The 19,763-nt window shown below is 42.1% G+C and overlaps 2 protein-coding genes across 11 annotated transcripts in view; both read right to left on the bottom strand.

The window, feature by feature from the left end:
* Nucleotides 1-4,969, bottom strand: part of elmo2 (engulfment and cell motility 2) — a 28,384-nt gene extending 23,415 nt beyond the window's left edge. For 2 of the 5 annotated variants that reach the window (XM_031567268.2, XM_012828082.3), the window contains exons 1-3: nucleotides 4,822-4,961; nucleotides 3,755-3,851; nucleotides 3,111-3,202 (exon numbers count right to left, since the gene is read on the bottom strand). The gene's annotated coding sequence lies outside the window, so the exon portion shown is untranslated. Of the gene's footprint in view, nucleotides 1-3,110; nucleotides 3,203-3,754; nucleotides 3,852-4,821 lie in introns of all 5 variants that reach the window. The other 3 variants (XM_031567266.2, XM_031567265.2, XM_031567267.2) reach the window with 3 other exon arrangements.
* A 275-nt stretch (nucleotides 4,970-5,244) lies between these two features.
* Nucleotides 5,245-18,795, bottom strand: arfgap1 (ADP-ribosylation factor GTPase activating protein 1). Of its 6 annotated transcripts, none has more exons than XM_031567269.1 (13): nucleotides 18,609-18,795; nucleotides 17,832-17,934; nucleotides 17,584-17,693; nucleotides 16,195-16,366; nucleotides 14,001-14,101; nucleotides 13,617-13,703; nucleotides 13,393-13,504; nucleotides 11,689-11,745; nucleotides 11,395-11,427; nucleotides 10,265-10,321; nucleotides 9,763-9,822; nucleotides 8,999-9,075; nucleotides 5,245-8,477 (listed from the first exon to the last, which is right to left on the bottom strand). In XM_031567269.1, the coding sequence occupies exons 2-13, from the start codon at nucleotides 17,889-17,891 to the stop codon at nucleotides 8,144-8,146; spliced, it is 1,260 nt and encodes a 419-aa protein (XP_031423129.1). In that variant the 5' UTR covers nucleotides 17,892-17,934; nucleotides 18,609-18,795; the 3' UTR covers nucleotides 5,245-8,143. The 6 variants fall into 6 exon arrangements, with proteins under 6 accessions (XP_031423129.1, XP_012683560.1, XP_012683547.1 ...); XM_012828106.2 differs by having other exon boundaries at nucleotides 17,832-17,900; XM_012828093.3 differs by having other exon boundaries at nucleotides 18,588-18,794.
* Nucleotides 18,796-19,763: the final 968 nt, after the last annotated feature.

Raw genomic sequence — 19,763 nt, 5'->3', positions numbered from 1 at the left:
CCTGGAGAGGCCAGACTGGAGAGCAGATTCAGGGGAAAGTTTCCACCACAGCTTTTAAAGGCTCTGTTTAAAAAAGGGATATACAGGCCTAAAAGGGGTTAGAGCGACACTGCGGTGGAAGAGATCCGCATCCATTTGGTTTAATTCTCTTTGCTGAGACACACACAGCTGTGCCATTACCCAAATCCATCTCTTCAGGGCTAATGGGCTAGCAGCCGAGACGATCTGAGTGATGTGGTCAAAAGACTAGCGAAATAGGATAGAGAAGAGCATATATGCTAATAAAAGAACCCAAATGAAATTGGACAGATGTATAGCCATTGCTGTAGGCACCCTCCTAGAGTAGGACATGATGCCTAGTAGTACAATTTCACTGCCTGAAGCCGCCGCTTGTAAAACTCATTCACTGATTAAAATGGGTTAATGCGCCTACAGTTTCTCATCGTGTAGTTGCTCTCTGTATCACTCTCTCGCTTTCTCGCTCCCTCTCTTTTTTTCTCTCTCGCACACACACACACACACTTTGGCAGACACACACATGCCCACATTTTGCACCATGCCGTAATCGACTCCTCTCTTGGCGAGCCTCTGACAGGCCGAGCACACCCACTCAGGAGCCCCTTGCACCTTTACGTGGGTCTTTGGCTCCCGATTCCCAGCAATGAATCCACTCGGATCCAGAGCCAGAGGCGGCATCATGCAGCTCTGCTTTCTCAGCAGCTCCGGCGCTCTCAATAAACACCAGCGATGCACAACAGTCACATTCAATGCTGGCCATTCTCAAAGTGCTGAGCGAACCTCATCACCAGAGCCTGGCAACTTGATTGGGTAACAACTAAGACTGCGTAACAGGGACTGCGTAACAAGCCTGATTCAAACACTTCCTGTTCGTCTGAGAAGTCCCTGAGAGCAGGGAAAGAAAAGGCGGGAGGGGAGAGGAGGGGCTTTGGGGGGAGGGGGGAGGGGGGGTTAGGGTGCTTTTTTAGATGTCCAAAAAAGCTGGTTTGTTTTGGGAAACGCCAAAGAGCTAGCTCCTCTGCCAAATGTACAATGCCTGGAAAGAACCCAAAGACATCAGAGAACAAGTCTGCTCCCAGAATCCCCCCTCAGTCTCCGGGGGAGAGGCACTTGGCCTGGGCCAACAGTCGCGGGTATGACTGCCACTAAATGGCATCCATGTTTGTTTAGCTGGCTTTCACCGATGGCTGTGAGGAAACATGTCTACATCCTTCCATGATGACAACAACATACACAAAATCTCACTTCATGTGCACTTGGTGGTGAAAGTTTAATAATGAGAAACATGGCTTGTAATATAAGCGCACCTCATGTGCTATTGATCAAAGAATCAAAGACGCTTTTATTAAATGGTGTCATCTAATGAAATATTTATGTGCTGAAAGTGGATTGACTAAAACTTCATGTGAAGCTCCCCAAAACCAGGTCAGGTATAAAACTCAGCTTGGGAATTAGGATAGGGTACTGTGCAACCACATGACTCCTGACACAAAGCAGAATTCACTCCACAGAAATTCACATGACAGAAGATCAGAAATTCATACACTTTCATTTTAAAGTCATCAAAAATGATCAAGCCAGGCTTTACATGGACCTCTGAGGGTGCACAAACAAAAAAAACTCCCTCTAAATGTCTATAATTACAGAGAAATTGTGTCCTTCCAAAACACCAGTGAACCTTTCGATTCTTGACAAGTCCTTATTTTGATGTCCCCAGTGAACATTTACTTTGCTTCTTGGCCGAGATTCTTCCCTCGTTTGGGGAAATGGCAGAAACAGACAGCCCATGCTGAGAGGCAGGCCAGAGATGGTTAACATTAACACTGTGCGCCACAGAACTCCAGTTACAACTGGACTCCCTGTCATGAACTGTGCCACAAAGCACAGCATTGTCTGGGGCTGGACTAAGCAGTCCATTACAAGAGCATAACAGCCCTGGTCATGAGAGAGGAAACTCATTAGGGACTCTTTCAGAAAGACTCTCCGTGGCCTACACCCATTGTCCTAAAAGTCCTGTGCTCTGCGTATGCAGTTACATCTAAAATTAAGAACTGAGATTCCTGCAGATAGAAACCTTTCTTGACTGCCTTTTGGCATCTCATGCAGCTTGGACAGGCTGGCAATGGCTTTTTTTATGTTGGTAAATTGTTGTGATTAACACTACTTAAATAAAAGCACAGTCACATCACTGACAGGTGAAACACATTTTTCCCAAACGCCATGTTACAGGAATTCACATTGTTACCAACAACACCAAATAATGACAAAATGACTGAGATTCTCATGCAGAAAAATCTTTCCTGACTGCCGTTAACTATTTCATGCCTAATGTGCCCGTCATCCGGTTTGGTCTACTGGATATGGTGTTGTGCAGGCATAGTGAGAGAAAAAATGCTATAAGTATAGCTTTTCGTGAATCCCATATACAATTTGGGCTTTCTGGTGGAATGCCCCTCGCTGACCACAATGGTGGGAAAAACCACAGAGAGGGGTAGTCGAGAGAGTGAGCCAAGAGGTCTCTAGAGTCACGGCAGAGCCCGTGAACCTCTGCGATAAAGGAGGGAATTGAAAACAGATGCCTGGGTTAGCCTGGGAAAGAACCTTAATTTAGCCGGTTCTACCTCTGCCTTAACTGAACAGATGAGACGTAAGCAGCCACATGTTCTCAAAGTGTTTCATTTACCCAAGCAACTCAAAATACATGAGACTCAGAGGTTTTACTCTTTCAGTGTCTCAACTCCAATATTAACTTATTGTAATTGCCTCTGATGGTCACAGTGCACAAATTAAACTATGCTGAGCCACAGTGGTGGTGCTAGCATTAAGCTACAGACCGACAACAGGGCAGAAGGAACAAAAAGAAACACTTCTGTTTCTCTGCTCTGATCACACACAGACAGTACAGCTAAAGACAACTCCTCAACTGTACTTGTCAGACAGAAATAGCTCTTAAAGTTTCAGATAAAATAGTTTGTGATCCACTCTATGTTCTTGAGATCAAATAATTGGATGTTTTTGTCTTTGATGTTCTTGCGGGACGTCTTTCAGCGGGGGTATCAAACAAATGGCGCAGAGATGTTGACAGAGCATACCTGTAACAGGGACCGTGAACAGGTGGTAGCACGTTGGTCACTCTGTCTCTTTCTTTCTCTTTCTCTCTCTCAGGGCTTAGACCCCAGCTTCCCTGTTAAGAAACAGCGGTAACACCTGTTAAGACAGTTAAATCCAGTGTACAAAACACATGCTCGGCACAAATGTCCATGAAAACTACAGACACTGAAATAAATAGTTTCCAGCACAGCACTTCCAATTTCTACCTATTTTCAAAAGGTCTAAACAGACCTAGGACTTGTAGAGTTTTTGATGCAGATAGATCACTTTCAATTTTAAAACAAGCACAGCCTGAGGCTTATGCAATACAATGTTGCTGGTCTTAAACATGAGAATAAATTACTTTAATAACAGAACCCCCCCCCCCCCCCCCCCCCCCCTCTTGTCTGAGAAAGATGGTATCATGTCCAAGACGAAAAGGCATGGACTCGGATCAGTTAGGCTACTGTGCAGCCCTGTTACTCAGCAACCACTAGGCCAACCGCAAGTGTAATAACACAGCAACAGAGATATAAGTACGTGTTTTAACAGTTAACACACAGATATGTGTAACCTATGGAACTGACTACGAGGTAGGCTACATAGTTGCAATACATCAAGACAGTGTACAAATAAGTATACTTACAGTATATTCAAAACCAGCAACACTGATGGATCAGAGAGGGAACCCACGACATGACGCAAATCGATCAGCCTTCAATCACGAACGTACTTCATTGCAGCTATTGTGAAAATAAGTGGGTTAGAGCCCTTTCAGTTCTTTCCATTACCCCCCCCCCCCCCAATTAATACACTATTTTGCTGTGCATCAAAACAAATTGGTTAACGGCAAAGCTAGGCTACTTGACAAGCGCACAGACAGTTCTCACTCGTTTATTTGCAAGCTTTTTGAAAATGAGACAGCATTACAAGACGGCAGAAAGATTCGACTAAGAGAATAAGCAGATTCCTTATCTGTGACACAACATACCATTCTAGTAATAGTCTCACTCCTGCTGCATTAGTAACCTAGTTCGACCAACGACCTTGCATTTGGTACCTAAAGAGGTAGCTGATCAATCAATGCTCTAGTAAGCAGTAGGCTATTTGCAACGAACAAACAAATAGTCTGACCGTCAGTCATATATTGTTTGTTTTTTTTCACCCTAGAACAGTAAGTTACGAATAATTTACACGATTGCACTGAGGCAGTCTCATTATCCTGCTGTCTCCTACCAGGCTGTGAAATGTCTCTCGAGTTTGTCTACTAGGCTATGCCAATTATTCATACATCAAGCCTCAAGCAGCGATTAGATGATGAATTTACCAATGTTAAGTCATGGCTACTTGAGACTGGTTTAGGCTATAATGACACAGCCATCGCCACTGGTTAAAAATCGGTCTGGTTCAATCTACCGTAATGTGAATAGGTTAAAACAGTCTAAATGAGCAACGCAATCCACCACAAACCCAGACATGTCACCGTCATTGCAGTATAGTGGATGGTTTTGCTAACCTTTGAGGAATAGTCTACGAATGTGATCTTCATAGAGAAGAGAACATGGAGTTCAGCTATATATTCGTAATGTATTCCTGTTGCGCTTTCAAAAGCATTTCGGCTATATTTTCAATCAAACATCTCATTGCGACATAAAAAAAAAATACAGCCAACATGGATATTTTTAAATTTATAAGAAAGTGAATAGCCCTTACCCCATGATTTCCAACAAATCACGGCCACCGCTAGATTTCTGCACATCTACGGGTGGGTGCCTCTCAGGCGGCGAAGTGTGCTGAAGCCTCGCCTTCTAGGAGGGCTACAACGCGTACCTCAGTTGCCACTGGCTGCGAAGACTCGCTTCTATGGCTGCCATTTGTGCCATTCACATCAACGAGGGCAAAATCATGAATTCAAAGAGAGCCATAACATCATTTGAATCTGAATATTTACCGCGACTCCCATGCAACTTGCAGAGGCTGTCCAATTATTTTGCACCCCCCGGGAAAAAAGGCCATTTCTACGGGCTGAGTGTGAACTGTGGCTCAGCAAGAAAACCCGCAACGATAGGGTTACAGCCTACATTTAGTTTCTACTAGTTCCCCCATGTAACATACACAAGCCAAGGAACAAACATGTAATTCATATACATTTCTTTATTTTCCCCGACGACATATAATGTATGAACTTCAATGACACAGCAATAACTCTTGTGTAGCCTGCTTTATACAACAAAACTTTCAGACGGGTTTTTGCGGAATGAGAAGTTGCACACCCAAACACACAGGTATTTTCAGTTCCACCAAGCCACGGTGCTGTTGCTAAAAATGAAGGGGGGGGGGGGGGGAGGGCAGATGCATACACAGCAGCATACCATCACATAAATACCTTAACATAAAACATAGGCGTACTTAGGTACACTATTAAATGCGTTATTCGTTTTTTCATCATCGTTTTTTTTTTCATCATTATGTTTACATCCAAAAATAGCATTTATTTCAAGATATTTAAATGGATCAAATGTACAATGACAGCACGTGGATAATTGTGAGAACACAGAAATATTAAATGTTCGCAAGTTAACAACACACCATACAATACTCCAGCTGGTTGTTTGTTAAAAACGTAGTTAATTAACAATATTTTTTACTTTTATGTTATAGACAGAGTGAAAATTAAGCATTCAATGATCTCTTTCCAGACGCAAATCTGCAGACTTAGGGTTAAAGGTTACATCACAATGAGCTATGTTATTGTCCTTTAATTATTTATATAAATATGTGATATACTTCAGAAAATAAAAAATACAGTATAAAAGAACCAGCACTGTTTACATATTCGAGAATGAGAGGAAATTAAAACAGCACATCAACTGACTGAGTTTGGTAATTTCGTCAGTTACAGTATTTCTAGACGTCATCCAACAAATATTCATAGCAAATAAGCAACATACTTGCACACGCGCACACATACGCACACGCGCACACTGACTCGCAGACTCAGCCAAGCTGTCCGTTTTGCAAAGTATGACAACAGCAGCTCTTTAAGGCCCTGTATAACGTACTGTATTAAACAGTTCAACTCAGGGGTACAGGATGCACAATACGAGCATTGCACAATATTTCAGTTTTCAATAGTCTCCAAACAATGCACCTGATTTTACACATTAATTCCATTTTTATCATTTAACTGTATCTATTTTTTTTTTTGGAACACGCATGCATTTCTAGTGGTGTGTCAGTCTAGCGCACCTGATGACCACATGCAGACGACCGCATACTACCCCATGACATCATCTACACACCAGAAACAAAGAGGGGGAATATTAAGGGGCATGTGGTCACGCTGACTCTTGTCTGAGACTTGACAGACGCACATCGACCCAACGGTTGTAAAAACATGCAACGACTCTGAACAGACAGTACCACAGGCTTCACTCGGAGCAAAGGGGCTCAACAGGTGATGCTTTAAAAAGCATGGCAGTTAGCGATGCACAATTCATCCGCTTGGACGAATATGTACAAATCACACTTGCAACATTGCCCCCAAAATGCTGTGTTAACACCTTAAAAAAAAAAAAGGTGCCTTCAGTTATTCTTTCAAACATTTCAGAATATTCCCTCAGCTCATTTTCCCAAGAGCAAGAGTAGGTAAATGACACTGACAATGACATACTAGACAGAAAGGCATTTTCAAATATGAAACACCTCTCTTATTGGACCATGTACTGCACAGAACAAGAAAAAAAACACTGGTCATCATGCCGGCCCAAGACTGAAATGAGTGTTGTTGTTGCATAAGCATCTCAGATCACATTTCACCCTGAGACACAAAGCACTGTGTGAACTTGAACTGACAGACAAGGGTGGTCGAATGCTGAGGTCAGAAAAGATCACCGTGGTAGTTCTTTTGGCGATATATGCATGCATCAGTCACAGGGGAGAGCATGGGCTGAGGTCTGTACGTCTGCATCTCAGCAAACAGGTGATGTACATAAATAAACACACAATCATACCCCACACACACACACACACACACACACACACACACACACACACACACAGACACAGACACAGACACAGACACAGACACAGACACAGACACAAACACAGACACAGACACACACATTTGTTCACAACATGTACTGAACAAATCTCTGGCTCTGGGTGAGTCTTTAGTGGGTATAGACTTTAAAGTCAAACCAGGTGGATCACGTAGGGATAAGATGCATGTTGTCCCCCCCCTCCAACCTCCCTTTTATGTTGCTTGGTTGTCTGCTTCTTTTCCTTTGAAGTCAGTAGCATACTTCAAATGGATTCTACAGCCTCTGCAGGACTGTAATATGACTTTTCCCCCCGAAAGAGATGAGGCTTGAGATGAGATGGTGCAAAATTGTAGATGAATAACATCAAATGAGCGCAGAACAACTACACTGAAAACAACACTACTGATACAATTTAGATTCATCAGAGAAAGGTCGGATGCCGTCAAGACACAAAGGTACAAAAAAAATAAGATTTAAGAGAAAGCTGATGAAAAACACCACAAAAAACTAGGGTTGAAAATAAACAAAACACGAAGAAAAATATATTTTAAAAATATGTGACAGGTTAACTGAAGACTTCAAAGGCAGAAACTGGCCCACATGTTGCTGGTTTGAGATGCTGATGAAAAAAAAACACAGCAGTCTGGCTGCAGCGTTGAAAGGAAACACTGACATGTGAAAGAAAAACAAAGTACAAATTACTGCAACCCAGCAGTGTTGCTATCAGTACCTTTGGGGAGTGAATTAAGTCATAGCTAATGCCTTCATTAGAGAAAGGCAATCTGCAAACACAGAGGGGGGGTGGGGGGATCTTTGACAGATTACATGATTCCAAAATAACCTTTCACTTTTGTGGCGTTCAAAAATCACACTAAGAAAATAAAAGAAACAAAAAAAATCTCACACATCTGACACAATTGGTATGTCTGTCAACATGACTGCACCCCACCTTCACGGCAAAGACTACACGGCCCTCCGGCAAAGCTTCCTCTCTACCAGTCGGCATTGTCCCAAGACTCCTCCGCTGGCTTGGCGGGACTCTTCTTGGCCTTGTTCTCGCCAGCGCTATCCCAGTTGGTGTCCCAGGTCTCCCAGCTGTCGCCGGTGCTGTGCTTGTTGTTGGCCTGGCCCTCCGAGCCCCAGTTGTCCCAGCTGTCGGAGCTCTTCTTGCCGGCCGAGTTGTCGGCGATGGTCCAGCTGTCGCTGCTGGGCGACTTCTTGGGCTTGGCGACGCTGCCGAAAGTCTCCCAGCCCTCGTTCTCAGCGCCGCCGCTGTTCTGGTAGCCCGCCGATGGGTCCATGGTCTGATAGCCCTCTCCTTGACATCTGCAAGTAGAGAGGTGGGAAGTATTAGCAGCCGCTAATGTCAAGAGCGCCTGTAATATCCTGACCCATCTGTTCAGAGGGACCCCTTTCACATGATATCTCTATGACAACTGGAGACATGGCTTAATAAGCTGCCACTGAGGAAAGAAAAACAAATCTGAAACAGATCATTAGATATGAACACCAAACTAAATAATTGCGTCCCTTCAGACCATTTTCCTCCTGGTCTAACGTGATTAGAGGGGAGCTAATTAGTTCACTCAGACTTAACTGTGAGCTGCGCCCAATTCCTTCGAGTCTCTGAGAACACTTTACCGCCAAGTAATGTTCCACACTGAGCATGGACTAAAATGTTGAAAATTATATTTTTTCATCTTCAACCTTTAGGAGATCAGTTCATCTTCTACTAACTTAACTATTCACAGTAACAGAAATGTTGACTAGGGGTGCCCACTGCCACTGTATATGCAGTGCAGGCAGCAGGGTTGAGTGTGTGGAGGTGAGAGAACAATTTCTCATACCCGTCGGCTAAGTCCTCTGGTTTGCTGCCGAAATACTGAGTCACGTCCTTCCAGCCTTTAGCGCCTGCATCCTGGACCTAAACCAAAACAATGAAACTCCTGAGGACCTTTAACTTGAAAAACCTTAGCTTAGCATCATTAACCTCTAGATTACATGGCAGCAAACACATTTCTCGTATAGCCCGAAGACAGCAAAACACTCATAATTAAGCATAGCTCACACACTTTAACTTCTTCAATATTGCAGGGTACTAATTATTAACAAAAATTCAAATACCTATTTGGCCACAAGGTTGGTAACAAAATCTACTTCAGACACCACACTTGTACTCACCATTAGCATTACAATGGCAGCAAAAAAGAGGTGGGAAACATTTGATTAGCATTCAAGCATAAGCAGTGATGCACCCAAACCAGCCTCCTCAGTGTCACAGACAAGGGCAGAATGACTCAGCGTCTTCCCGCACAGCTCCAACCAACCAAATGCTTCATCCTCCTTATACACCCCCCCCGCCATCAATGGTCCCTCACTCACTTAAGTGAGAGTACAAGCCTGTCTTGAGACAGACACCTCCCCAACATCCCCTCTGAATTCAGGTACAAAGCTGAGGGATGTGATGGAATGCCACTAGAGGGCACTGTTCTACCACAAGCGGAGTCTGGTTGAGGTGAAACGCTTCTAATGGAGATCCATGCACATGTGTCTGTGACCCAGACGAGGCTAGTTAGGGGTTAGTTCAGAGGCCTGTGCCTCTGTGTCCTACCTTTGAAGCCAAACCAGAGATGCCCACAGCCATTTCATCAAGCAACTTTCCCTCTTTTACCTAAACGAGTCAAAGCAATGTTGATTTCATATTTAAATGCCACCATTTCCAAGCACTGCAACCTGTGGACAAACCTTAGTGACACACTAACCAATAACAAGTAAAAGTGATGCTTACAAGACAACACAATTGCATGATTAAATGGAAGTATCAATATATTTTTTCATGTAAAATGAAAAATGGAAGAAAATAGACAGTTTGAGACTCAATCCGTAGATTACTGTTTTTCCAACACACCAACATACACAAACATCATGCACTCTAAATGTTCCAGGGTAGCTTTTCTAATACTAAAGGATTCTTCTGCTTTGTCATCTACTGATCAAGGTCACACATTAGACAAAAAAAACAATAGCCACTACCCTAAAGGTTCTATTGATCTCTTCACTATGCGATGTTGACCCACCACCAAATTAGCACACACGCCAAACAACAGTGTTACCTTTTCTTGGGTAGGTTTGATAACATTCTCATTTAATGTCTGGCCTAACTCTGATGCCTAGTTGGGAGTGGAAAAAAAAAAGAGAAGAGGTGTGAAGGAAGGTCACATTCACAATCCATAATCAATCATTCAACATGAACGGGTTGGATGGGGCGGAGGTGAACGGGTTGGATGGGGCAGCGTTCCTCTTTAACATGCCGTGACAGCGACTGGACAGAGATACACTGCTGCTAGTGATGGTTATGATGGGTTAGTGATGATGACCAGATGGATAAATCATGAGAGAATTAGCGAAGGCACTTTTTTTTGTGACATGTGGCTCATGCTATGGGTGCTAGTTACCCTGGCAAAGGATATTCTTCATTCAAAATGCAGCTTGGCCTATGATAGCGCCTCCCACCTTGCTTAGCTAAAGGCAAGGTAGCCAGCCGCCCAAATTCCACAACTTTTGTTGTCTGGTACTGTTGATATTTTAAAAAGCAACAAACTAAGAAACATTTCTGGGCAAACACAGTACAGGCAAAGAGGCCAATTTGTGCTCACTAACTCTCAGGACATAGAGCATCCATCTGGTCAAAACAAATGCGAGACAAAATGAAACATAAACTAAATTGCCCATATACAGTAAACGCCATAAACGCTCCTTTCTCACGTCGGATGCAGCCAGTAAGCAAGACACAGGTTATTTACAACACCAGAACATGAACTAGAAATGAAATGCACAGTTGTGTAGACGGGACAACGAACTAGCGAGAGCCATGCACTGTTAGTGGTTTTACCGGCTCAGGAGGTGGCTTGTAGCCCCTCAACTTTATCCGTAGTAGGCAGAGAGAGTTAGGGAAAGTGATACTTGTACAGTTAAAAACTTAATAGACCCAGAGGAGACCATGCCATATTATTAACCTCCATTCAAATCAGTGCAAAGTTACACAATTTGGAAGACTTTTTGATTTCACTTTTCTCGATAAACATTAGAGATTAAGCATCTTTACTGCAGTCCATTACATAGTCCACACAGAATCCACAGTTAATGCACAGGGTACAGAATCATGTAAATCAACTGAGTTTCAAGTTTCTACTTCATTTTTAACACGGGTGAACAATATTTCAGTTTCAACATGATCACATACCTTCAGAGTTGCTTGGCTGGCAAGTTTCACAGTCTGAAGAGAGGAGTAAATATGATGTCAAAAATATTACAGAAACGTAATCGTTTTTCCAACTAATAGTTTTTGAGCTGACCATAAATTAATTTGTCAGTATGCAAACCTAACGTAAGATCATCAGCCACTTCTATGACGAAGAAATCCTTTACTCATTCAAATGGCCGCTTCATAATGTTTCGCCATTCCTCTCCATAGGAAGACCAGCTGGTGTTTTTATGTTCAAAATGCACCCGAGCAAATATTTACACAGATACTTACATTGTCCTTGGCAACACATGCAAACTTGCTGGCACCAACTGTGAAACTGCTCCAGCCCTGCATCAAACACAAAACATTGTCTTTTACTTATTTTACTCAAGACAAACATGGTGCAGGCATATTTTTAATGTGATAACAGGGAGTTGAAACAATTCTCACTACATACAGTGGGGAAAATAAGTATTTGAACTCCTGCCGATTTCGCAACTTTGGCCACTTGCAAAGAAATGTGTGATCTATAATTGTAATGGTAGGTGTATTTTAACAGTGAGAAATAGAATATCAACAAACAAATCCAGAAAACTGCATTTTATAACATTTATGACTTTATTTGTATTTGATGCAGAAAAAGAGTATTTGAACCCCCAAGCAAACAGCAAGAATTCTGGCTCCCAATGACCAATTATGTGCCCAAGACGCACACAGATTAGTCCTCATTAGGCCTAACAAGGTACACCTGATCTCAACTGGTGACGCGTATAAAAGAAACCTGTCCAAAGAATCATACTTCACACCTTCAACCTCACCACCATGGGCAAGACCAAAGAGTTTTGTAGACCTCCGCAAGGCTGGAATGGGTTACAAAACCATCGGCAAGCAGCTTGGTGAAAAGCAGACAACTATTGGTGCGATTATTCGTAAATGGAAGCAACACCAGACAACTGTCAATCGCTCTAGGTCTGGAGCTCCATGCAAGATATCCCCTCGTGCGGTATCGGTGATCATCCGAAAGGTGCAGAATAACCCCAGAACTACACAGGGGGAGCTTGTGAATGATCTCAAGGCAGCTGGGACCACAGTCACCAAGAAAACCATTGGCAACACACTACGCCGTAATGGTTTGAAGTACTGCAGCACTCGCAAGGTCCCCCTGCTCAAGGAAGCACATGTACAGGGCCGTCTGAAGTTTGCCAATGAACACTTGAATGATTCTAAGGAGGATTGGGAGACAGGATGTGGTCAGATGAGACCAAAATCAAGCTCTTTGGCATCAACTCGACTTGCCGCGTTTGGAGGGGGAAGAATGCTGAATATGACCCCAAGAACACCATCCCCACCGTCAAGCATGGAGGTGGAAACATAATGCTTTGGGGCTGTTTCTCTGCCAAGGGTACAGGACGTCTGTGCTTGCCAACAAGGGTTATTCCACCAAGTACTAAGTCATGTTTTGCTAGGGGTTCAAATACTTATTTTCTGCATCAAATGCAAATTAAGTCATAAATGTTATAAAATGCAGTTTTCTGGATTTTTTTGTTGATATTCTGTTTCTCACTGTTAAAATACACCTACTATTACAATTATAGATCACACATTTGCAAGTGGCCAAACTTGCGAAATCGGCAGGGGTTCAAATACTTATTTTCCCCACTGTATGTCCATTTAGGTCATATTTAACTATTGTAATACGCTCCTGCAGAAAAGGAATCTTTACGACTCAAAAAACTGTTTTCAGGAGAAACTACAGCACAGATGAACATACAAAATTATATTTCAAGCCAGGACTGATTATTATGTTTCTTAAAGATAGACGAGACAATTTTTTTCATATAATAATTATCAAAATAAATGTTCCAACTAGCTACATTTTAAAACTTGAGCGAATGGACACTAACAATGACCAAGACCAAGCTACAACAGAGGACAGGAACTAGTACAGTCATGCTGTCAAAAGTCTACGTTTGTACACATTTCTTTGAAACTTACCGTATAAATTGAGGACAAGGCATTGTTCACGAAATCCTCATCCCTCTTGGGGGGGTTGACTGTATTGCCAAAGCCAACGTAGCGGTTGTCCTGGCCACTATAACCACCTCCACTGCACACACAAACATCAGCAGGTTACAGAACAACAACAACAACCAAATGGTGGATATCCACTGTACTGCACAAACTATTTTACATTTGATTCTCTGCTTCAAGACACGAACCCTTGGTACGAGTTGACATCATCACTCAGCCAGTCCTCAAAGGCTCTGTCAGAGGGGTTGCCAGAGGTATTCCCCTGGCCAGCAGAGCTATTGCACAACAGTAAGGTTAATTCTCACATGTGGATTATTAGCAGAGTGTTATTCATTCACAACAGCACCAACTAAGTAAAAACAATATGTTCCAGACAATTACGAGCAGAAAACATGTGCAGCCAGGCTTGCAAGAATGATCAAAACTGTAACATTTATAATATGCATTTACTTCCTTTATAATGCATAGCACAATACATCTCTTGAGAAAGGAAAATGTACAGCACGCAGTAGCCGAGTTGCTCAGCAACTATTCTAAATGTGTCTGCCATCTGATCATTTTGGCATGTTTACCGGTGTGAGGAGGAGAGTCCCATCTTGGGTTGCGGTGGGGTCCAGTCTTTGGCAGAGCTATTCTCAAGGGACCATTCCTTTCCCTCTGCCAGAGTGGCAACCTGCCGTAAAGCAGACACAAGTCAGGTTGACTGAAACCTGTCCAGTGATTGCATCTTACAAGATGTGTAGATCATTTTTTTTCTGAATTACTCTCTCAGAGGGATGTTCTTTTTTAGCTATTCAGAGATCCAATCTACAGTCAAGCCGGAAGGTCTGCACACCCCTTTCACCTTCTCCACGTTTTATTACGTTACAGACATATTCTACAATAGATTGAGTTCATTTTTTGTCTCAAAATTCTACACAAAATAGCTCATAATAACAAAGTGAAAACAGGTTTTTAGACATTTGTGCTAATTTATTAAAAATCAAAATGTAATTAAAGTGTGCACACCCTTTGATATGACACCCAAAAGTGAGCTGAGGTGCATTTTGTTTTCACTGATACTGCTTAAGATGTTTCTACAACTTTTGGACAATTGGAGTCCATCTGTGATGAATTCAATTGATTGGACATGATTGGGGATTGCCGACACCTGCCTATATAAGGTCCCACAGTTGACAGTGCATGTCAGAGCAAACTCCAAGCCATGGGGTCAAAGGAATTTTCACCCTCAGAAACAGGATTGTGTCAAGGCATAGATCTGGAGAAGGGTACGGAAAAATCTCTGCAGCTTTACAAGTCCCAAAGAGCCCAGTGGCCACCATCATTCGTAAATGGAAGAAGTTTGGAACCACCAAGAATCTTCCTAGACCTGGCTGCCCGACCAAACTGAGAATTCGGGGAAGACCTTGGCCAGGGAGGTGAGCAGGAACCCAAGGGTTTCTCTGACAGAGCTCCAGCGTATCCTTGTGGAGATGGAAGAACCTTTCAGAAGATCAACCATCCAGGCAGCAGTCCACCAATCAGGCCTTTATGGTAGAGTGGCCAGACGGAAGCCCCTCCTTAGTAAAAGGCACATCACAGCCCACTTTGCCAAAAGGCACCTAGAGGACTCTCAAACCATGAGAAAAAAGATTCTCTGGTCTGATGAAACCAAGATTGAACTTTTTGGCCTGAATACCAAGCGTCACGTCTGGAGAAAACCAGGCACTGCTCATCACCTGGCTAATACCATCCCTGCAGTGAAGCATAGCGCTGGCAGCATCATGAAGTGGGGATGTTTTTCAGCAGCAGGAACGGGGCGACTTGTCCCGATAGAGGGAAAGATGAATGCAGCTAAGTACACAAATATCCTTGAAAAAAACCTGCTCCAGAGTGCTCTGGACCTCAGACTGGGGCAAAGGTTTACCTTCCAACATGACAACAACCCGAAGCACACAGCCAAGAGAACAAAGGAGTGGCTCCGGAGAAAGTCTGAATGTCCTTGAGTGGCCCAGCCAGAGCCCAGACCTGAATCCAATTGAACATCTGTGGAAACAGCTGAAAATGGCTGTGTACCGACGCCCCCCATCCAACCTGATGGAGCTTGGATGGATATGCCAAGAGGAATGGGCAAAAATGTCCAGAAACAAGTGTGTGAAGCTCGTAGCTTCTAGCCCAAGACGCCTTGAAGCTGTAATCGCTACCAAAGGTGCAGAAACCAAGTATTAGGCTAAGAGTGTGTACAGATATGCAACCCCTAAATAACCTATTTTTGTCAGTAAAATAAAATTGCATAAAAACCTCTTTCACTTCGTCATTATTGGCAATTGTGTGTAGATGTTTGAGGCAAAAAAATGAACTCAATCTATTGTAGAATATGTCTGTAACTAAATAAAATCGGTGATGGTGAAAGGGATGTGCAGACTTTCCGGCTTGACTGTATATGTACTTTCATTGTTAAGCAGTTTCTGGTGTGTGAGTGTGTGTGTATATGTTTTATATATATATATATATATATATACACATACACACACACACACACACACACACACACACACACACACACACACACACACACACACACACACACACACACACACACACACACACACACACACATCATTTTATACATTTCAGACCTTTCCCATAAGGACCAAGAGACACAGAAAGCAGACGGAGTAGGAAGGGAAATCACTTCTGTTGTGCAATTATTGTTTCTCGCTACATAATCAATACGTTTTACAGACTAGATACCAACTAATCACCCCCAACCAGAAATCAGTTTACCTTATCTCTGAACAGGGCTGCAGGTTTGCTGTTGTACTTCTCCTGCATGTTCCAGTTGGGATCATAATCATCCTGCAACTCCAGAAACAGCCGGAATTTCGCATTACCTCCAGATTTCATCTTCTCCAGCTCTATGTCCTTCCATTTGTCCATAGACACAGAGCGAACAAAACTAAAAAATAAAAAGATTTAAAAGTTACTTATACAATACTGAGTTGTCACCTGCCAAATAGCCTTTTTCTTTTTACAAAAATTACCCAACACTACTTTCACATTCATAACACTATTTTAAACACAATTGTTGAACTAGGAGTTGATGGGAAAATCTAATTATTCACAATAAATCTGTGAACAAATATGTATAATACATAACTCCTCAAGACAACATATTGAGTGCTGTGTTTAGCATAGACTTGTGTTTAGCATAGACTTCACAAAATTCTAGACGTACAACTGGTTACATGTCAATGTAACAAAGCACTGACGGAAGATTTAGCAAAGCGACCAAATAAATGAAAAGTTTTGCCATTTTCAGTAAATCACATTAACTGCTGGCAAATGTGTTATACAAGATTCCATACACTTGGGGCTAGAATGCTGTAAATATACCATAACTAAAGACATTTAAGGGACTCCGCTTTCCAACCAACAGTGCCCTAAGGAGTGGTATATTTTTCAATACTTTCCTTTTATTACTTCTTTTAAAACATTATTACAATTATTTGTAAATAACATAATTTCCCACAGACACATCAAAATACACCTGATTAGATTCAGTGATACATATTTGACCTAAGAGCCGTAATTTCCCAGATTCCCTGAATTTTATTAAATAATATTTTTGCTGAAAAATATTTTTTGTTTTACACCAGCAGATCTTCATAGATAGAAAATGTAAGCAGACCATTTGTTGGCATTTGTTGGCATATGTTGACGTCCGCTGAAATATCCCAAGGTCCTAGCAATTTCCTAGCAAGATTTAAGTCTGCGATTCTGGTGAAGGGCTATTGATATTTGAGCTTAACACGTCAAATTAAATGTGCTCTTTCATGCTCTTGTATGCGTCCCATTTACAGAGCCAGGACTGGAGTTTCTTTAGAGCACACAACCTGAATGGACAGCTAAAGTAACAATTTACTGAATTTGACAAAAAGGTGTATTGTATTACAATTGCAAACTGTACCTTTAAAGATTCTGGGAGAGGTTATGAGGAGCTTTCTGCATCTTACACTGGGAAATGTTTTAGGAAATCTATCCCAGATTCCAAGACCAAGTAATGCCATCAAATAACAATAGTGTGTAAAGGTCAAGAGTCATTGGCTGGACTGAAAACATGATAAAAACAACCTTCACAGCAGAAGATGAAAAGACAAGTGGAGAGATACAGACCTGAGATGAACTCCAAGGCCACGATGCTTCCCAGAGCACTCCAGACAGATCCATATTCCATAGGTCACACTCACCCATTGCGGGTTGAATGCACCACATTCAAAACAAATCTATGGAGAGCCAAAGGCAAACTGTTGGACTGCATTGCAGAGAAAACAGCTTTTAACAGCCAGACAGGATCGGCTGACTTTAATAAAACAGGAAGAAATATTAAATACCTTGCCCTGTTACTGATTAATAGTACTCACATTGTTCCCATCGTCTGTTCTCACTTCCTTCAGCACTCGCCTGCTCCTTGGACTAGCCATTTCGCCTAGCTGAAGAGAATTGGTGACGATTAGCAATCGTTGACTGAGGATGGCTAGAGATTGGATAGAGAATGTTAAAGTGAAACTTCGGGATTTTTTGGCGTCCAAACTTTTACGAACGCCAATTAACGACAGAAATCTGTCCAGTATTAGTATTGAGTTAGAACGTTATAATCGGAAACCGAGATCTAAAAATAGGGCCCGGGTTGAAAAATCTTGAAGTTTCCCTTAGAGCGGAGAACGTAGCATGTATGCTTCACTGAGGCGCCCCCCAGATAAGAATGTAAAAATGTTATGGGTCACAGATTGTACTGCCATCACGACACGTATGATACCACTTATGTTATAGCCTGACCAGGATCGAAGCAAGCAAATGACCACTAACAGTGACGTTATTTGCCACCTCACCACAGGTAGCTCGCCTACATACACAGCCAGGGCATGAAGGTAAAACGTTAGCGTAGGTAGGGTGACATAGAGAGGACGCAATCAACCAAATCGACCTAAAAACTACCCGCCGCCTAAATATTTACATATACCCATACATAATGACATTGAAGTACTACATGCACTGGATAAATAACTCATTCGGTTACAAGATCTGCTTGTTAGCTAGCTAGCTTGTTAGCAAACATGTTCTTCCTATAGACCTAATGTTAGCAGAGGTAACAAAACAAATATCATTAGATGTCTTACCTTGAGATATCAGTTACTTACAAATCTCTCTGTTGTCCTATTTGAGTAAGTTATATTTCTTTGGTTGTGTTGTCAAAATTCGTTTTTAATTAAATGTTCGGTTCGTTTAATAAAATAAATGACAAGGGTTTCAGACACCGGTAGCCATGTTGACGATTCAGCCCCAGTTTGTCTACGTTGGCAAGGCAATGCATTCTGGGAAACCGCATCTACAGCAGTGTTCATTTTCGACTTGGCTTTTCGGCTGGTTGACTTGACCATCAACGCCGGTGTTCCGTGATATTCGGTTTCTGTTTTTCCATGGGTGATTAGCTTGAATATTTATGTACTGGGGTGATGTTCTGATGTCATGAAGGTTCTAGCTCTTGCAGCGCCACCTTGTTCCTGCAAGGTTTTAATGTAAATTGTCAAACCAGTTGACATTGACATTAAAAGTCAGAAAAACTTTCTAACATGCATGCATTGGTTTTAGTTCAGCATGCATCATGTTATATCAGCACTGCGCAGCACCGGATAAAGTTTTACGCACCTCTTGATTCTTGCCACAGTGACAGCCTTTCCATAGTCCTTATAGGCCTTTTCCAAATAGATGTATATTTGGTTTGCCAAGTAGCAAATTTATATGTTTACATGGAAAATCTCCCTATGATAGCCTACTAACAGATTATTTGTGGAAATGCTTTGTATAATTAGTAGTTGGCAACATTATTAACTGTATAAGACAAGGATTTTCAAGATATTTCATTTTTGTCGTTTTATGTTGGGTAGCTGCTAAAGGAGCAATCACTTGATTTGATTAGAAAAGGATGGTCTAACTCTAAGGTATCATTAGGCTTGGTGGTGAAACAGATTTTTTGTTGCTCAATCATTTAATCCAACAGTAGAAGTGTTATAATCTCAGACGAAAGGTTCGTTCTAAACTAGTGTTAGTTTAGTTAGTGTTAGCACTGGTGGATTTTATGTTGCTCAAACATTAAACACTTAATCCAACCATATAAAAGTGTTGCCATTGCGGATCATTCTGTCAGTGAGTTAACACATTTCAATATCTCAAGAACCCCTTCGGTTAAAGCAGCACAACGGAGGAATTGCTAATCGCTAACGAGATGCTAGCGGCTAAACCTAGCGAAACCTGTTGAAATTTGCTTACTTTGACACTATGACAAACTAGTGAGT

This window comes from Clupea harengus, chromosome 5, assembly GCF_900700415.2.
Source record: "Clupea harengus chromosome 5, Ch_v2.0.2, whole genome shotgun sequence".
Lineage (NCBI taxonomy): Eukaryota > Metazoa > Chordata > Actinopteri > Clupeiformes > Clupeidae > Clupea > Clupea harengus.
This window is presented reverse-complemented; position numbering and strand designations above follow the sequence as displayed.